The following is a 21,001-nucleotide window of genomic DNA, read 5'->3' as shown; positions in this document are numbered from 1 at the left end:
TTCAAACTTCTAAAATATTTATTGAATGGGAAAACACTTTCTCATCTATCCCTGTAGATGAAGACAGAATTAAGACCTAAATCATTCATGGAATAATCTGTTTGAAGAACACACATCCTTCAGCAATACCTATAGGGATAAACCCACGACCAGCTGAATATGTAAAATAGTGACAGGAATCAGGAACAGCAGCTCTTTTCAACATCAGAGTATGTAGGAACCTTATAGAGCTGTGAAGAATCAATCACCATTTTATCTATGTAAGTATTTCATCCATGATCACCACATAGGCATTTGAATAACACACTGAACATACTAAGGGTTGTTATCTTCACCTACAATGGCCTCCCATAGGATTTTTGTTTCTTCTGAGAGGGAAATGGGATCAAAGCTTTAGCCTAGCTATACAGTATAAAACCTAGCAGAGTATAATAGAACATTATAGACTTCATAGACTTTTTTTCCTTAGGCAACAAACACTGATTCAAGCTAAAAGTACATGCATAAAATTCTGCAATAGTACAAGCTATACATAGTTAATAAAAGAATACCTGGAAAGGGAGAATACTGGCTGAAGTGGTTGAAGTATGAAATAGTTGATTAACTTTAGCAAAAGATCAATTTTGAAGTCTATAATGAGTGAGTGCCAGGGTCCTCTGTGAAGGTCTTATTTCTTAGGAGGCACTAACTCCATTTCCTCTTCTGATTTGGTTATTATTAGCTACATCTCCCAATTAACAAGTATAACTGATTGCTTAACCACATGTCCTGTGGACCCATTTAAGGTCCTCAGAATATTTATTAAATTCTGTTGACTGTTCAAAGTCAGAGCCTGTCATTTGGAAACCTGACTGGGATTTAAGAACAGCAAGTGTTGCATTTAGCTCAGAAGAGACCGGGATGCCCAGGTGTTCCCATGTCTGGGGAGATGGCCCATCTTGCTGGGCAAGCCAGCCCAGCAATCATGAGAGAGTCGACAAAAAAACTCTGCCTCTCATTTTTGCAATTCTTACCCTTGTAGCTGCTCTGGGAAGTCATGTTCAGGGCTTATGGGGGAAGTTGCCTGATGGATGGCTCAAGATATTCCACCAGGGAGGTGAATCTGAGTGCACGCTCCTTGGGAACCAGCACAGTTTATGGGTGATGTGCTCCTGGCACACTGCGGTGTGGAGTAAGAGGGCTGTGCCACCTAAAACAGATGCCACCTCCTCACAGTCACTAAATTCTGCCCTAGGAAACAACTATTGGAGCTGCCAGTTCCCAAGGCTCTGGCTGAGTCCAAACTGGTTAGGGCTGCCTCAGATAGAAGACACTGCTTTCTTACAAGGAAGAAAGAAAGAAGAAAAATAAAGGATGAAGTACTCAATACTATTTCAGACTTCCCTTAAGCTTGATCACTGGAGAACAGATGCTTCCACTGTTTCTGGGCAACCTGATAGAAATCTGGATAAACAAACAGATAGAAAGTGATGTTACAGAGGACACAAGTTCCTGAAAGTATTTTCTGCTTCATAGCATTGCCACCTCCATCTTAGCCAGGATGAACCAAAGCCAGCTGTCTTTCATCCAGGCACTGATGGCTCCCAGGCACTGGACAATGGTAAGGACTGTGACTGATATAAAGAAAATACAGAGCTAAGCATCATCCATATATTTACTGGTACTTCAACCCATTTTTCTCTCTCACTCTCCCAAGAAGAACTGGCCTCCTACAGATCAGTCACAATCTGGTCCTAAGCCTGCTATAACTGTTACAGTCTGGATATAATTCAGTCCAAATGCAAACATTTGTATTAGCGGGTTTCATGTTTCACCCTGAAAAATTAAACATGCTTAAACGACCCAGGAAAGGTGGCAGTGATATTCAGCAAATGGCTTACTCAACTCTAATCCCCCATGCAGTCATTTGTAGGGCAACAGAGATTTACCATGATTAAGATATTTGCTAAGGATAATATCCCTTTTATTACTGCCTGTTTTCAGAGACACTGGCTTAAATATAACTCAGTAGAGAGAAACCAAGGAGGGAACAGCTGCAGGCTTTTCGAGACACGTTTTTAAAGGTCATTATATGACATGATTATAACAGAGCTAGAACAATTGAGGGAAAACAATTATAAATGTTGCTGATGGAAAAATTGGTGCTCTCAAACAGTAAAGTGAACAAGAAGAACCCTTCGTAATTACAGGATGTGCACAAGAATATGAAAATATTGACCTGTAGTAAAATACATTTACCCAGTGTCTTAAGGACGTTTTCACTGATGGTCCTTAACAATTTTCTGAACGATCATGACTGGGAAACTCAAAACTAAATGTCAATTGGCTCTCTCTCTGCAGGACCTTAGAGACTGAAGCTCCTAAAAAGATTTTGTGCCTAACAGTGACAGAATGCATTAATGCCAGAAGTCTACCTTGCCTAAAATTATAATTTTCAACAGAACTTGTGAAAAAAATTTATTAAATTTTGCTAATTAAAAGATGTATGCTTCACATAATCAATGCATAGCTGACCCTATTTCCCAGATCAAAGAGCTGGAAATACATAGAAAGAGAAATCTGTCATCTTCCTCACAAAATCCTAAAGGATTTAAATTGAGGATCTGAGCAAAGAAAGATACTTTATAGGAAAGAGATGGTCATGCTCACTTCCTTATGAGGTCAGGATTCTTTCTCATAGAAGACTATCTTACCTAGTCTATAACCGTTAAATTAATGAGACTGCACCTAAGATGCCACTTCAGAACCGAATTGCACTCCATGTTAGCCAATAACTTCTCTTCAGGCCAATTTTTGCCTTGCTTGCCTTCATCCCAGCTTCATTAGCTGTTCCACTGCACACCACCCAAAACAAAGAACATTTCTTGCCTTGAAATGCGTAACTCTTCATTATATCCAGCCGTTCCACCAATGCCTGTCTTCCTTTAGCTGATAAATGAATGTGTTTAACTACTGGGTGGTGGTTAGTGTTGGCCTGTGAAAAAGTGCACGGGGACAATCCGATTTCTCACCCAGCCACTCTCTCCAGAAGAACTGTGTTAATGGCACATACACCTCCAGTTCTCTGTGCCACTCTTCCTACCTACATCTCGTACTGCACCCATCGGACACTGATTGGCTGCAGTGTTGAACAGCTGAGATGCACAGAGGGCCAGATGGCTCAACTGGAATATGCAACCTTTTAGTGATAAGTTAAAACTCCGCAAACTTTTATGGAGACTGGAATTCACCACCCAATAATAAAGATGATCTCACGTGTGGTAACATTTTGCTGGTTTCAGCCCATACCGAGGCAGAAGAATATTTACATTGCAAAAGTCACAACAGAACAATTTTTTGTGTCAGCCTCAAGAGAAAAGCCAAAACTAGGGTTAACCATGGGAATACAAACTCTTTACTATGGATGTAGTCACTCCAGACCATAATTCACAGAGTCACAGAGGACAGAAGGCACCACTGGAGACCATTTAGGCCAACACCCATGCTCAGACCGGAGTCAACCAGAGCAGCAAGTTGCTCAGGGCTATGTCCATTCAAGTTTTTAACATCTCCAAGGATTCAGATTCCACAACGTGCTTGGAAAATTTGTTCCAATGATCCTGTTAATCATGTGAGAGATAAGTATAGTGAGTACCTGTTAATATATATCTCTTCTGGGGGCATTAGGAAGATGAGTCTCCAAGACAGGAAACCTATTAAACACTAGGACAGACACCTCTGAGCAGCATCCTTGAACAAGAGCACCTCTGCAACAGGACTGCCCATGAGCAGCTCAGCTTGGAGATACCCATCAGATACCCTTTCTTGTAACCTTGTGACCCTCATTTTCATATATTTATATTTCAAATATCAGCCAATTCCCAGGACCTTCTGTAAGAAATAGAGACTTTTTTGAGAGCATGTAGATCTAAGTCCATCCTCCTAAAATTAAAACAGATAACCACATCTCAAAGACAGAGCAAAGGTGCTTTGGACACTCCTACAATCTTCTGTGAAGAAGGTAATTGGACTAAAAGGCTATTTTCCAGTCTGTGCTCCCCTTCAAACCTTTTCCCCACACTCCTATTCCTGTGTTCCTGTATTTACTTACTTTTCTTTTCAAACAAGCATTTGTTATCTGAGTTTTGCATCTTCTAAAGAAGACCTATCTTTGGAAGATAGAAGCAAATTCTGGACTCCAAATCCCCAAATGCAAATAAGTTGACATAGATCAGAAATTCCTCACTGTGGCAAATGCCTGCTCTTTAGGTGGGTGCACATTGCTACGGCTCCTTGCTTGTTGTTTTCTTCCAGTTTCCTTTCACTTATGACATACACCTCATATCCTGAGTCCCAGAGCTTCCTCCTCATCTGTGTGAACATGCTATTAATGAGAACTTTCTGTTCATCTCAGGATTTGAATAAATCCACTTTAATCAAGTCAGCAATCCCTTAGGCAGGATCGGGTGGAAGAAACCTTCCTAGAACAGCAAAGGTCTCCAGAGTCCTCGAGTACAGCCTTTCCTCTGAATCCCCCTCAAGCTCTTAAGCTGTGGGCTACCTGGTCATTCCCTCATTTCAACAGCCAGGATCTAAAAAGGCTCATCCCCTTTAGTTTGGGGCATAAAAAAGTGAGAATGTCACAAATTGATACATTTGCACAGAAATATCTTTTAACGTTATTTCCATTCAGTTTTGCCGTGAGAAAGTTTTTGTGAAGATGCTGTAATTTAACTTTTAAAAATTGAAGTTTGCTACCCTCGATGGCATAGAGTGCACGCGCTTACTTCTGCAGAAGCTAATCTGAAACTCTGAAAGATACAGCGCGGATGACAGTCCAGAGTTATATCAAATAGGCAGTTTGCCAACTTCAGAAGTACCCTGAAAATTCAAGAGTGCCAAGTTTTGGAGGTCTGAAACTATTTCCACAAGTAAGAAGATTGTTCTTTGCAAACGACCTTGTCAGATTCCTTTAAAATTACACTCCTGATGCACCCATCCGATTTGCAATGTTTAAAAGGCGCCTTTCCCCACTGTCACTTTCATTAGTCTGAAGTAGTTGTCTTTTTATATTCTGCTATGAAAAGGCTGGCAGTGCTGCAAATTAACTGCTACATTTCATTTCCAAAGTGGAGTTCGGATGCACCTAGTTGCACTTTCCTGTTGGACAAACAGAGGTATGTGGTTATCTAAGGAGGAAAAAGAAAACAATATCAAAATATATACGCTAGACTGGGAGATGAGAGTTAAACAAAATGCCTGGGAGCCTGGGACAAATTTAATTCTCATCCTGCTCCTCCCATTACTGAATTTGGGCTGATTTTCTGAAGCAGATGTGACTTACTGGTGTTTTACTGCCTCACCTTTTATTAGTCCTCATCCCAAGGACCTGGGAACCTGCTGGCTAAATTTCAGTGAAATTTATGCAAAACATTGAGGGGACAAAAACAGTAAAGTCCCTATACATTTTATAGGAACTGGTAGCCAATTACAGAAGAGAGCCACAAATCAGTGCCAAAGCTGGCTGTAGTTGTTCCAGTGTCTCACCAGCCAACCAGCATAGATGTAATACCAGGCCAATTAGCATGGATATAAATCTGGACTAGCTACACCACAGGAGACAATGGTGAAAACTTTTGTTACTGCGATGAAAAGATAGGAGGGATGTCCTAAGGGGAAAGAACTACATGAATATGTAAGGAAAAAGACTTCATTAGTACCACTGCTCACAGTACTTTTGCTCTTCTCTTCCAGTGATGGTGTCAATCTGGAGTAATGCTGCTTAAAGTTATTATTAAAATAGCTGAAAGGGAGAATTTAGTCTTATATCATTAAAATGGTCTTCTCCAAATGTTAAAATAATGGCAATAATAATTCTGACACAGGAACATTAAAAGGATACCTGATTGATATTTTTACATATAATCCGTGGGGTTGCCTCAAGCATAAAATATGGAAAATGGGGCCTACTAGATTAAAGGCAAGTTCACTACTGTCCTAAATAAACACACAGTATTCCCTCAGTGACTTTGCCTGAGAAGAAAAAATGTAGCTGGGAGAAATACAGTTACCAAATCTCCCAAATTCATCACGGATGCTTTAGAAGTCCCAGATCCCAGAGACATGATTAGGTGACAACCTCCAGTGCCTTTTAAGTAGTCAGAAAAATGTGTAACCGATAAGAGCTTTAGGATTCAGCATTAGCACGATGAAAAGCTGAAAAATATCATGAGACACCTGTTTTTAAAATATATAATTAATTTGAAAACCAAATGTAGGACTGATATTGAAAAAATGTAGAAGAAATCCACAGTATTGGAAAGAGTTCATTACCATGCCTCTGCCCTGGAGAAGATTTACTCTTCTCTGCATTTCTTCCAAGAAAAATTTATTTCAGGAGAGCAATTGATCTGTATTTTCTGTCTTGAATAGGTCCATATACAGGACCCCCTGAAGAAGAAATGTATAAATTTGCTTCTCTGTTCCGCTTACCACTCTGGGAGGCATTCACGCGTGGTTTAAACTGTGGATTCAACGTGACAGATACAAACTTTCACAATAGAAAAAAAAGAAAGAAAAAAACCAAACCTTTGCAGCATCTCAGTTTGGTTTACAAGCATATTGTTTCTGGGACATGCTTTTCTTCTCACAGTTCTTCACCAGTATGCCAGACAATCTTGAAATCTAATGTTCAGAGCTTGCAAACCCCTATCACAGAGTTGGATTTTTGAGTTTTGTTTTGAAAAAAAATGGTTTCCTTGTGTTTATCCTGGTTAAATCCCCTCAGGACACTCCCTTGCTCTCCTGGGGAGAAGGCTCTCAGACCTCTTTGTCTCTGGCAGCAGTCAAATCCATCTCATGGCACCATCCCCAAGGCAGCTTCCATCATCAGCACAGAAAGGTATCACAGGTGCCCACAGGTGCTGAATCTCCTGAAACCTGTTGTACCCAAGGGCAAAGGCTCCCAGTTCCTTCTGGCAGTGCTAATGACCCACCTGTCCCAGCACAGAAAGACTGCAGTGCATCCCTTTCTTGTCCTTCACCAAAACTCTGTGGCTTAAGAGGGTTTTTCACCCTTGTTTTTTTCCCAGGACCCCACAGAAAACTTAAATGCCAGTGGACAAAGGGGATGGATAAAAGTCACAAGTTTATGACTTATACAATTCAAGCAGATTTGAGAATTTATCTTTTTTAGTGGTTCACATATGATCCAGCAAGGGAAATCTTTCCACTCACATCAGTAGGAAGCAGCACCCTGGTCTTTGCTGGTCCTAGTTCTCCTTTTGATGTCAATCAGGGCTGAATGACAAGGTTTGAAAGAAAACTGGGGCTTTTTTTTATTTTTATTTTTTTTTAACCGTCCCGCGTCAGCAGCATTTCCCTTCTCCGTGGGGGCAAGGGCTGACAATAATCTCTGCCTTCGCTGACAATGAAATCACACGCTCCTCTTAATCCCGCTCCTGACAGCCAAGTGATTAGTGTGCTACAGAGATAGGGCTATTTGACAGCGCCTGAAAATCTCTGCGCATCAACGGCTTAAAACAATATTAATCGTTAGCATTAAAGCTTCTCTGACCCCAATCACAGGCTGATGGATCTGTCCTGTGTTATTTATAGCGATCCCTTATTTACACCTTTTCATCGCCACAGCGTTGGCTGCCTGAGCTTTTATTGCCCTTATAAATTTCCACTCCCTGCACCACCTTAACAGTTTTGAAATAATACAGATAAGCAAGAGCAAGCTGATGAATGCAGGAGGTAAAAGGCTTATTCTGCTGCCTCGCTGGATGGGCCAGAAGGACGTGCCCATTAAACAGCCCTCAATCCATCGTGCTGCTTTGGAAAGCCTGGCCCACCAAAAAGCAACGTCGCGAACAATACAGTGAACTTCTCCTGCCACCAATAAACCTGTCTTACAAAGGAGATTAATGCTTTTCTGAAAGGGTTGATAACTACTGAATTACCAATCTATCCCAGCACTAAAATCAATCACCAGCGTTAAAGGGACTGGGAATACATTTAGGTCCCTCTTTGGTCTCGTCTGAAATGCCTACAAAAATTCTGCTCTTTCCATAGCCCTCTGCTCTTGCTCACAGCATTTTGCAAATTCTGCCTGGGGAGTGAAAACCTGGAGGATGTGTGACGAGACCAGGCTTTTCACGCCATGTTCACAGAGTTTAACAGAAAAGGTGTAATCCTCAGCCCAGCAAAGTCAACGGCAAAGCTCACACCAGATTCCAGACTGAAGGAATGGATTGTAGGGAAATTAGAAGATGAACAAGATGCATTCGCTGCAAGCCTAGGTGGTCTTTCCAAAATGTCCTTTCCATACGTTTCAGCTAATGTGATTGAAATCTGATGAGCAGACTTGACCAATCCCCCAAGAGACATGAGGCAGCTTCACATTCAGCAGCAACTGGGAATCACCAATACAGAGAATGACTCTTCACAATTCCTTGATTTCTGGAAAAGCTCTGCCACAAGTAATGGTATTCTGCTGTTTGTACAGGTTTGGAAGTACCACCGACCCCCAAAAAAATCACACACCCTCACCCAAAGGTAGACACCCCTGGGACACAGCACAGCAGCTCCATCACTATATGACAGAGTGTGCAAACTTGAAGATGACATTTATATCAGAAGATGATCTAACTGGAATTAATTCCTAACTGATTTTAAAATTCAGATGCTTTCTAATTAAAATTGCCAAGGGCTGTTAAGAAAAACAAAGTTATCTGAGTAGGATTTTAGCAAGGACATCGGGATGGGCATTCCCATGTTTGAAAAAAAGCCAATGACATTTCACAAGAATTAACTGGGCCTCTTGGATTAGAATTAAATCTATGGTGGAGAGAATGACTGCCTGCTCACTTCAAAACATGTCCAGGTCAATTCTCAGCACAAAAGTTTTCCCATAAATCAAAGCTACAGGTTCTGAACTAGAACAAAGTGACCTCCCTCACCCCCTTCCAAACTTTTGGCACTTCACCCTTTGCCAACAAACGCAAGTTTCCTTCCCAGATGAATTTCTCAGAGCCTTGATGTCTTTCCCGAATATATTTTTGTATTGTTACAGGGGGATTTGAGCTGCAGTTGGAGCCCAGGTCACAATCCAGGCTTTCTGAAACTTCAAAGGTTTTGGGCTTACATTTGTGAATAGAAGGGAGAGCAGCAAAGTTTGGTTCACACTTTGTTATATCGCTGGAATGATTAATACGGGGAGGCTTCACACCCTCCAGGCTCCAATTATCACATCCAGCTGCTCCACACAGCATTTTAAAATTAAATAAAAACAATAATTTAAAAAAAACCAAACCACTGGATGGAGATTATGTCTCCAAGAGTCCTTCAAGTCATAAGCTAATGTAGCAACTGCCCAAAAGGAAAGAGGGACAATATCACTATAGCATTACAGGGGCTGCAGCTCAGGCTATTTAGAGCTGAGAAGGGGACCATGCATCCAGGACAGCATAGCAACAGCAGAGAAGGAGACAACAGAAAGGCAATACAGGGGAGACATATAAGCAAGGCAGGAGCCCTCTCCTTTCTCGACAGCGCTGCCAGCGAATGACCACTCAGACGCCACATCTCACTCTACGTAAACCCTTTGCAGAGACAGGCAAGCATTTACGTCCCCATTTTGCTCAAAGGCATTGGCACTTTTGAAATAACAAAGCCAAAAAAATAACCATAGAATCATAGAATTGTCTAGGTTGGAAGGGATCTTTAAGATCATCTAGTCCAACCAAACGGCCAAAAAGCCACCACGGGCAAACAAATGCTGCAGATTGATCCCCGCTTGTACAACAGCCCAGAGCAGCAACCAACCCCGGTAAAAATGGATGCAACGGTACTGCTGGGGTGCAGAGAGGAGAAGTTATTTCCTCAGCATGACTTGGGAAGCCCCACAGATCCTGTTCCCGGCCAGGATTAGACCACGCAACCCCTCTGGAAAGTCTGGCACACAGAGCAAATATTTCCTAGCTTACAATAACACACGATCCTACACGGTTCTCAGTCTCTGAAGCGAGGGGGATGAACAAACACCAAATTGTTTGAATAACACTGGTGAATCCAGATTTCAGTTAGAGGGAATTTATGTTAGACCAATTAAATACTATGTCAATTCCTTCTAATGTTCCTGCAGCCTACCCGGTAATTATACTTAATGGGTCTAAATCAAATCAGCATGTTACCTGAGAAATAACTGGATTTGTGTGCAATTTTTTAATGATCTTGAAAGGTACCCCGGAGATTGAAGTCCTCTGTGTGTTCAGAGCTTGATCCTTGGCATGAATGTGCTTCGGAGGCTACATTGGCCCTGATAAATTGAATATGCCAGTTCTCATCAACACATGAATATGCCAGTTCTCTCAACAGCCATTCTCATCAACTTTTTTAGCCTCTAAAAGAGGGTGGCTATATCCAAACTTCCCACTGGAAACCATCCCCAGACAGTGCTAAATGCCAGGCTACATCTACACTAGCAGAGAACAACTCCAGGTTTCACCTTCACCAAGGCATGTCCCAGCCTTGACCTGCAGGGACCCTCTGGGGGCTCTCTACTGAGGCTGTCGATAGCAGGATGATTTGCAAAGGTACCTCCAAGCTTAGAAGCACAAGTCATAGCTATGCTCTGCTGAGACCTGCACTGTGCTTTTGAACATCTTCCCAAAGGCTGGTGCATATTAGAAACTAAGGCCCACACACAGTGGGAAAAGAAAATAAATGCTAAGCCCCTATACACTTTGATGAACCCTGGCCTTCAAATCCCATAGCAGCAATAAATAAGTCTGACTTACCCCAAACTGAGGCATAATAGAGCATTTTATTGATTATTTCTGATCTCCCTAAACATTCTGTACCTTAAAATACACACATAGTGTTTTTATATGTTTACAGGCACAGAGAATACACAGCACTGCCAAACAAGCTAACATTTAAAAGCAGTCCCATGCACATATCTGACTCCTGTACATGCAGATGAATGTCCATTAGACAACAGATTCAGTCATTGGATCAGAAGGAACCACAATTAGCACAGGACTTCCCAAAAAACACACAAGCCATTGAACTTCTCACTGCTTCTAGTTAAGCAAGCCCTTCTCTGAAATATTTTTTTTAATTTCTAGAGGAGGTGAACCAGAATGCTTCGGCATCGAACCTCTGCGTGAGCTTCCCTGCTTCCAGCAAAAGCAATCTCAGATTGAGACTGCCCCAATTGCCCTGCTCCCCGAAGCTCCACCTTTTGGAAGATCTGGAGCTTTCAGTTTCAGCATGATTTAGTGTCCCCCCATCTCCTTGAAATTCTGCCCATGAGAATCCAAAATAGCACCTTGCCTTGCGAGCGAACCCCACACAGCCAGTGAGCATCGAAACCACTAGATTTCAAACACAACGTAAAGTCAGAGAGGCATAACTGCAGTGACAGTGGCTGGAGGGGATGACTGCACCGTCTAGTTATTCTTCAGCGAAGGTACAAGTAAATGCCACTAACTTCAGTTTTGCTTTCTTTCAAGGAAGTTTTCTTTTTAGATAACTACCTCTATCCAGGGGCCTTTTGAGGCTGAGAGGGAGGGCTTGGGCATCCTTATTTTATATTACAAATGTCCTGTCCAAACTCTGCAGGCAAAGCACCTCTCATACCTGTATACGGGAAAACTCACATTCACTCTACCTAGGTAAGCACTTAACCAAAGCACCTACTTCAGTAGCATGGTCACATCAGGCTGCCCCAATAGGCAAAGGAAAGAAATAAATGTCTCTAGAGGACAATTCAGACCTTAAATAGCTTCACTGTTAAGAAGGACAAATTCAGGAATAAAAACATAGCCAAAAAAATTGCATTTGTCTTCTGATAAAGTGATGGATTGAAGCAAGCACCAGGCAGCGAGCTCTGGACAAGGACTCTCTGGTGCTCTTTGGTGACAATTATGTGTGCTCAGCCTTTCTGGAGCAGGTCAATACTTCACAGGACCACAGTTTTTGGGGTCAGCTCTTAAACATGAAGGCCCTGCACTGGATTAATTTACAGCTCATAAACAATACTCAAATACTCAATAACCCCAAAAGCCCACCAAAATTTTTCACGGTCCTGTACTTTTCATTCTGTGAATCCATTTCTTCAGTCCCCTCATTAACCTTCTCCCTAGAGCAAGGTGAAAGGACACGGTTACCAAACACACAAGTGCTAGATTCACTTTGTGAGACTCAAAACTGATGTCTTGAATCATCAAAGAAAGGTTGACTGTGTCCCGGTGTCTCTGTCCAAAGCTAATCCTCACGTTTCAAACCTTGCTATTAATCCAGCAGGTTCTGATTAAAATTTTGCCCAGTGACTGAGAAACAATAATTTGTGTCAGGTTACCCTGTTTCACCCTGCAAAATTGGAGCTGCCTGAAAAATGTCTTGGGGAAATGTTTTCAAGCAACTTTCCCTGCTCTCTTTCAGGAAAATCACTTACCCAGCATGCACGCGGACTCCTTCTTTTCTAGCATATCTGTAATTAGCAAAGAATGCCAAGCCATAAATATTTATGCACAGATGGGATCCTGAAGTACCTTCAGAAGTTCAGCACAGGCCTCAATATTCAGATTTCTCAAGCGCGCTTTGAAACAAAACCTGCAGGTCCAGGAGGACTTGTCAGAACACCCTGCTAATCACCTCTCTCTCGGGGATGCATTTCTCACCCAAGAAGGGATGTTCCAATCACTCACGAAAACCCCACAACAAATGCAGGTGCTTCATTACCTACTTTTCATTTGAATTCCTCACAGATCTTGCCAGATCCCTTCAGTTCATTAGCACAGGTCTCTGCGTGCAAAAAGATTTCCCTGCTGCTGACGGGGTCTGAATGTTTCTGCTTTGGTTTCAAACCTTTTCTGAAATCAGGTATGTTTTTCTTCCCCGTGCAAAAATTTTTTTTCTTTCTTCCTCAAAAATTTTGCTGACCGTGATGCTGGAACCATGCTAGTTATGTCATCTAAAAATCTTGGGATTAGGCTGCTGTGAAATGCCACGTCCAGACTATTAATTCAAACAGAGTCAGGGCCTGTTCTCTGGCCGAAATCGGTTGGCACAGTTCGGCCGCCATCAAACCCTATCTCTCTCCAAACTAATGTGTCTGCTTCCAAAGCACTGATGGAAAACAGTGCCCAGGCTGCACTAACGCCCCTGGTGGGACCAGGAATTGGCCAAGAGGATGTTGGTTGTTCTGGGCCAAAGCCGCACCAGGCTCACCTCTTCTGCAACACGCATGATTACACTCCCAGTATCCAGGCGCCGGTCCCATTTAATTTAAACACAGCTAATGAGATCACGCAAAACATAGATTAACATTCCCAGCCTGATCTGGGAGCAATTAAGAGCTGGCTTATGGCATGGCGTGGGCAGATGAGCTTCCCGTTGCACCACCGTCTTCAGCGCCTGCCTTAGGCACCCAGGTCTGAAGTCCTTGCCCACGCAAAGAGCTCCTGCTCCCTCTGCAGGGGCAGGCGGAGAGGGGACAAGTCCCAGTAGCCCACTGGGACAGGAGGGTGGCCGCAGATGGGAGCGGGAGTAGCCCACCCACCGCCGACATCGTGAGCTCAGCGTTGGCAAAAGCTTTCGCTGGCACCTGCAAAAACAATCTGCAACTGGGGCTGCCAGCAAGGAGGAAGGAGCCAGTGCAGCAGCATCCCAGCAAGACAGCAAGCGAGATGGAAAGGAGAAATTCTCTGCACCCAGGGGGTTATGTTACACCAAAAATAAAGGTGGAAGGGAACAAAAAGTCCTAGGAGACCTCTCTGGCGAGTATTTAGGATGAAAACGCTTTGGTCTCGCCAGAGCGAGGAGATTCGATAGTGAGATACTTACTTGGCCTGCACTTGTACCACACGATGAGGTATTTGCCGGTTCCAGGGCACGGATCCGCACCGAACAGCCGGCTGTTGACGAGAAACTGGCAGCTCCGCCTGTCCTGGCACTCGTCCAGCATCTTCTGCAGCCAGGGATGCACACAGACACGCACGAGACAGAGAGAAACAAAAGCATGTCAGTATCTCCACCAAAGGGATCATCAAATGGAGACAAGCTGGAGAACGGCAAGGCCATCCTCGCCTCCGCATCCGTCCCCAGCACGAGGCAGGCAACCGTGCTGAACGCAACGGGTACCCCAGGAGCCATGGGCTAGGAGAGGGCTAGTACTCGCACTGGTTTAAGGAGCACCATGGCTTTCCCTTTCATGCACGCAAAAGGAGGGATTTGCACTGTTTTGAAACATTTGCATGCAATTTAATCTTGGTATAAGGCAGCACCGTCCCAGGAAAAGCAGCTTTGAGGACATGGATCAGCCTTGACAGTTAAAAGCACAGACCCAAACCCTGCCACCACCGTTCTGCTTTAGATTTCTCTGGAGATGCACAATTTCAGCCGCAGCTTTCAAGAGAGCTTTTGCCTCCATTATATAAAAGCTTTGGCAATTGCTGGTATTCCAATAATTAGTAATTGTGGTGGGAACACTGTTACACAGCCAACTTAGTTTTTAACAGGGCTCACTCCTCTTCCCCCATGACTATCACATTCCTTTTAGCTACACTCAGCAAGGGCCTGCGAGTCGGAGGGTCTTCCCACTGCTGGCATTTTGGGTCCTGTCCCCTTTTCTGCACTGCCTTTCCTGTAACACTCACTCCCCAGTTCCCCAGGCATAACACTCATAAAAACTCCTTCTCAGAATCCACAGGGGCAAGACATTCTGTCTCCTGCTAGAAAATAGCTTCATTAAGGAAGATTCATGATTTCTTTTAACCCTATGATCCTCTGAAGCAGTAGTGGGGGGAGAGAATATTAAGTGGGGCAGTAATTAAGTTTTAAATTCTTAGGTGGTATTTATGTGCTGCTGTAGAGCCCCTAAAGTGCTAAAATTACCATAATGTTTGCCTGACACACATGAACCTGTCAGAGCATTTTGAGACCACTGAGCCAGGTAATCCACCAGCCTCACTAAGTCCCTGCGATACAGAGCTGTGAATTCCAGTCCCAAAACAATTAATTTTCACTTGCAAGGAGGCACTGGAAAAAAAAAAAAAAAATTTCCTTTCGCAGAAATTCCCCCTTAAACTCCCCTGGTCTCTTTTGTCTTCTCCCTATTCCCTTTTCTTACACCCACCTCGATGCTGGGCTTTCCCGCAATCTTATCCCTGCGCCATTAACACAAGGGCTGTTCCATCTCTACCACGTGCCACCCAAACCAATTTTCTCTCTGCCCCAGTGACTACTCTTATTTTTGAGTTCTCCCTGAACATGATATATATATAATCTTTAGCATTATAACTCTGAATGTCACCCTTGGAACAAGAGGAACAGCAGCTGTTCCAGTTTCAAGTGCAATTTGAAACTGCCTCATTTGTGGTTGCTCATAACTTCCTAAAGCTTTCACCTTTTGGGCTAACACATGCAAGAATTCGTGCCTGCCTCAAGTCTGACCTTTATTTTAAAGTTCAAACCAAGACAATTCAGGCCTTTCTAGGGAGCAGAGAACATATGCTGTTGTTTTCCACTTACAAAGGTAATAAAATGCAGGCATCTTGTTTCAAAATACAGGGCTTCGGAGGGAAAGGCTGAAAGGTGAACACTGAAGGAGGTGCCTGGGAGCATTAGCCCCAACTTGACCGTCACGTTAAAATGCATAGAAACAGCATATTTTTTCCTCTGGGCTCATAAGGCTTGACTGCTCACTCAGCATGTGAAATTTAATTCAGTGCAAAATCCAATGAGTTGCAAAGGAACTTAAGCGAGGCCTCTACGCAGATACCTCTCTTGACCTCAAAAGGCAAAGAGCAACTGGAACAACTCGAGTGCTTCACAGAGAGAGAGAAAACCTCTCCGAATCACTGCAGACCTGCAAGGATTTGCTGGTACTGGACAGCCAGAGCTGTGTTTGAACCCAAGCAGCGCTAAGAATGGGGAGCAAAGGGAAAGAAGCAGCACCCCAAATGTTTTCCTTCCCACAAGGGAAGCTTTTTCCCCTCAAAGGCAGCAGACTCAGGGTTTTTTGGTCAACAAACCTGTTCATAGCAGATGGCTGGGATTTTCAAAAGCCGTAATCACTGCATCATAGGTGCTACTAAAACCAGTAGGAAAACCACCTTGGGTTTCAGCAGAGACGGAGTTAGGTCAACAAGAAGCCTCTTTGAAAACCTCAGTCTTCATCTGTCTTTAGGCTCAGCACTTGCCATCCTCAGAGAATTAAGAACATGGGCAGCCTTCACATATCATACAATGGTTAGAGTTGGAAAGGACCTTAAAGATCATCAAGTTCCAGCCCCCCTGCCATGGGCAGGGACACCTCCCACTAGACCAGGTTGCTTAAAGCCCCATCCAGCCTGGTCTTAAACACTTCCAGGGATGGGGACATCCACAACTTCTCTGGGCAACCTGTTCCAGTGCCTCACCACCCTCACAGTAAAGAATTTCTTCCTTATATCTAATCTAAATCTCCCCTCTTCCAATTTAAAACCATTACTCCTTGTCCTATCACTACACTCCCTGACAAAGAGTCCCTCCCCATCTCTCCTGTAGGCCCCCTTCACATATTGCCACTTTGTCTTGCTTTGCTCTAACTTCTGGCAGCTCTTGCTTACTCCACATATTCCATGTAAGGAAAACCTCCTGAGTTTACTTCCTGCAGTTTGCAAAGCAACACAGAGCCCTAGGGAGAAGTCTGTACCTAAATTAAGAAGCAAAAGTCATCTATGCCATCATGAGACCATAGAAAATGGGAAGTGTTTTTAAGGCTGAATATGCCTTTTACTAATTGGTTTTAGTGTTTATCTACAGTTTCAATTTAATTTGGTAATAGCCATGACTCTGAGAAGTTATTTCATGGGGAGAGAGAAATCAATATTTCCTTTTCATTCACGTAATTCTAATGTGCCTCCCCCTGAAGGGCAACAATTTTCCTGCAAATACAAAAAATCATTAAGATTTCTGATTTCCTGCAGACTGTTTCAGTAAAGTCTTAGGCGTAATGAAATATATCCATAAAGAGTAAAATAAAAAAAATATGTTCAACGCTCAGTGAAATACATCAGGAAAAATGCAAATAAAATTAGCAGTGGTTGACTGTGCCATGTTCTTGATTAAAAATAAAGAACAAAGATGTTACACCATCCCTAACGTTAACTTAAAAACCTGTACGTACAATTTTTACCTGTCCTTGCACACATAGAAATCTTCTTCCCCACTGCTTTCATCAGTATGTGCTATAAACTATTATCTTCTTAAACACTGTGCAACACAGCAACTCTACAGAACATGCGTGACAAGATGAGCCACTACCTGCCCTGTGGGTCCAGTGCGTCTGGTGTTTACGTGGACCCTTACAAACCAAAGCTTTCTGGTCTTACTCTCATAAATTAAACTTCTAGGCAATATCAGAGCTCTGGCAGATGTCGCTCCTGACGTGTTTGCAGATGAGCAGCTAGACTGACACCAGGAAGGCTGTGAGTTTATTTGGTAGTGAGGGAATGTCCTGAGCTCACGTGGCTATTGCTTAACAGCTTGAAAAATTTAGGCCATTCATTCTCTGTTTGCCTTATTTTTCTGGCTGTCGCTGTCAGCTGTAAAGGTGGGAAAACACAACCACAAAACCAAACAATCTGAGGTGCACAAACAATCTGAACTTGCACAGAAATAGTAGTGAACGCGCAGAATCACAGGGATATATAATTAGGTGTTTATGTCACTGCCATCTGGTAGACCCCTGACTAACGCAAAATAAAGTCGCATTAGATTAGACTGTATTATAAAGATCACTCCAACTGAAGAAGGTGGAGGAGGAATTCCTGTCTGGCATGAAAGGGGAGGGAAGACACATTAATTGCATTGTGCCATTTTATAATTGCGTTCCAGTGGTAAATCAAGCCTGAGGGCTGACAGCCAGCGCTGAGGAGGGAAGTTGCGGCTGTTTAAACCCATTCCATTCTCTGGTTCATGATTGAGCTAAGAAGCTGCAAGATTTAGAGCAGATAAGAAAGCGAGAAATGTGAATTCAAGTAAAACAAACACTAATCTAACCCCTGTGATTTATGCCCTGGATTAATCTCACTGCGGTGACCCAGCTCCTAAAGCAAGGGCAGCCTCAAGCTCAAAACCATGTCCTTCTACTGGGCATTGCAGATGAAACACATTTCTCGTGCTCATTAGCTAAGTAATTGCTTGTGCTCATTAGATAACAGCCTTTTAAATCTGGGACTGGATGCGAGCTCTGCAAGAAGGCTGTCCTCGGCCATTCCCAAGGGTGCACTCGTTTTTATTCTGTCTCTTCAAATCACTCTTCAAGAAGAGCTTCCCCTGCACACTTAAAATAAACCACAACTGAGCTTCACACCCAAGGCAATTAAACTTATCTCAGTTCTCAGTCCCTTGTAGAAGTTCACAAATTCAACACACTTGGGGTGAAACTTGGGAGCCGTAGAAGCCAATGGTGAAACTCAATGGGAACTAGGATTTTGCCACAGGGCTGCTCTCTGTACAGCCTCCATCATCAAAGGAACATCAGGAGGACTGCAGGGCATGTCAGTCAGGCATGAAATTACACAGAGGAACCCCACTAAATAATTGCCCAAATTGTGTGTTGCTGAGGAGAATAACCCAGAGAGCAAACTGCATGGACGCATCAGAGCTGTGTGCAGTTAAAGGAGGTTTGTACTAAGAATTTTACTCAAGAAGATACAAGTAATTTTAAAAAATACAACGAAGTATTTTTTGGTCAAATTCAGTTCAGATATAGCCATTATGATGAAGTTACACCAACACTTATTATTTGGTGCACCTCTATGAGTTGTGCAATGAAAGGGAGTAAATAAAACAAACAAGGCAGCATGAAGTCTCCCGACAAAGCCACACAGTGCAATCACAGAGTCATAGAATCATTTACGTTGGAAGGGACCTTTAAGATCATCGAGTCCAACCATCAACCTAACACTGCCAAAATCACCACTAAACCATGTCCCTCAGCACCACGTCTACACATCTTCTAAATACCTCCAGGGATGGTGATTCTGCCACTTCCCTGGGCAGCCTGTTCCAATGTTCGATAACCCTTGTGGTGAAGAAATGCATTCATAATGGCTTCATATCATGTTTCATTTGAATTTTGATACTGTTTTAGATATGTTGGTAGAATGTTGGTATTACTTTAAAACACACTGTAAACTTAGTAATTTGAAGTTGCAAACTTATTTACAGGTCTTTTTTTTCCAATTATCTGAAGATAGCACTTTCATCTCTATTCATTCACACAAATTACGGAAGCCCTTGAGGATTTTCCAAGGACCAGCAACAGGGAAGGACAGACTACACGAGGAAGTGAAATCCCTGTTGATGGTTACCTGCCTATGGCTTCATCAGGCAACCTTCCCAGCCTGCTCCACTAGAAAGCAATTCAGGTTTGCCCAAATTATCGCATCCAATTTGTGCATCAAATGAAGAAGAGATCAAAGGCCCTGAATCATGACTGCTGATCTATGGCAGGTTTTAGTACTCTAGCAGCTATCTCTTATCACGCTCCCATGGACTTGCAACGATCACAGAGTCAGCAGGAGGGAACTATGCCCACATGTTTGGTGACTCGCATTAACACGCCAGACTGTGAAATAAAGGGTTGAAAACTGAGTACATATTCCCTTTCACCAGCTCCGCTACGGGAGTAGTAAGCGCCAGCAGGGCAGTAGGGCAGGCAGAACCGAGCTGGGATGTTAAAACAGGACAGCAAGATTCACCAGAGCTTCTCCAGCAGAGCCTTGAAAGACCCAGAGACAGTGATTCACAAAAAGCAGGAACATGCTCAGCAAATAGAAGGACCCGATAAAAGCTGCATTACAAATATCACCTAATTAACCATTACCTACATTTCCTAACAGTGGGAAACTTAATCTGTATGCGGGGTCAACTTCAAAGGGAGAGGAGGTCTGAGCTTAAGAAACACAAAAGGATGCATAACCAAAAGTCATGGGATTAAAGAAAGGGAAAGCTTAAAACACAAAGTGGAAAAAAATCATTGAGAGCAAACCATTACACTGTCAAGTAAGGTCTTAGTGGCAATGATGGAAGCCCCATGACTTGGAAAGTTTAAATTTAGAGTAAACAAGGCATTAGGAGGCTTATATCCCGGGGAGCCGTCCTGCCTCATCAGGGAGACAGCCTGCACCAGCCACCTCTGCCTCCAGTGTCTCTTCTTCCGCAGTACATACACACTGCTCTGAGGAGCTATTTCATTCAAGCCAAAGATTTCAAAGATATGGAAATTTAGAGATTATCTATGACCCCCGCATCAAGCAGTTCTTCTACTTGCAAATAATTAGCTGGGGGAGCTGCTTGCCAGAGAGTTCTATTTCAGCCTGGGCATGATTCATGAATGAAGCTGCTGCAGTGGTTCTGTGATTTGTAAGAGCAACTTTGGCACTACAGTAACCTCCTCTGGACCCTGAGCTCACTGCTCACCATCCTCTGCAAAGTAATCAAGACAGTCTGATGAAGAGTTGCCCAAACCGCTCTTGAATTCACTGACATTTCTGTGACTGAAACTTTCCCTGTTCAAACTGCTTGTAAGCTGTGGAGAACTTCTCATATGCAGCATGACAAATGGTGGGTTGTCCTCCCAGCGGTACTGACAACTGTTATTCTTCCTTTCTATCTTTTTCCTCCTCTTTCCCCTTGACCACCATCATCTTATAGATATTCAGAGTCATAAGAAAAGACTGTTTATTAAGAAGTTTATATAGTGCCAATACAGCGGGACCCTCACTCCTGTTGAATCTGTTACACATCAGTGGGACCGTGCAATATCCCGTGACTGGCCACGACAGGAGCCACTGTCCTTGGCCTACCAAGAAACCCAGAGCAGTTGCACCCTTTTCTTCTACTTTGTATTTTACTCTCCCACACTACTAATCCAGACCACTTGGGGAAATAAAAGAAACTGTAATACACACACACACCTTCCAGCCTCATCATTTTATGATGAAGTGACCCGTGCTTTGAG

The 21,001-nt window shown here is 43.1% G+C and overlaps 1 protein-coding gene across 1 annotated transcript in view; it reads right to left on the bottom strand.

Annotated features, from left to right (window-relative positions):
* The window catches only part of LOC141468633 (protein eva-1 homolog C-like), a 204,738-nt gene that overhangs the window by 121,487 nt on the left and 62,250 nt on the right, over positions 1–21,001 (bottom strand). The window contains exon 3 of the mRNA XM_074153770.1: positions 13,834–13,957. Within this exon, the coding sequence (XP_074009871.1) occupies positions 13,834–13,957 (124 nt within the window). The remainder of the gene's footprint in view (positions 1–13,833; positions 13,958–21,001) is intronic.

Source organism: Numenius arquata, chromosome 9 (genome assembly GCF_964106895.1).
Source record: "Numenius arquata chromosome 9, bNumArq3.hap1.1, whole genome shotgun sequence".
Lineage (NCBI taxonomy): Eukaryota > Metazoa > Chordata > Aves > Charadriiformes > Scolopacidae > Numenius > Numenius arquata.
This window is presented reverse-complemented; position numbering and strand designations above follow the sequence as displayed.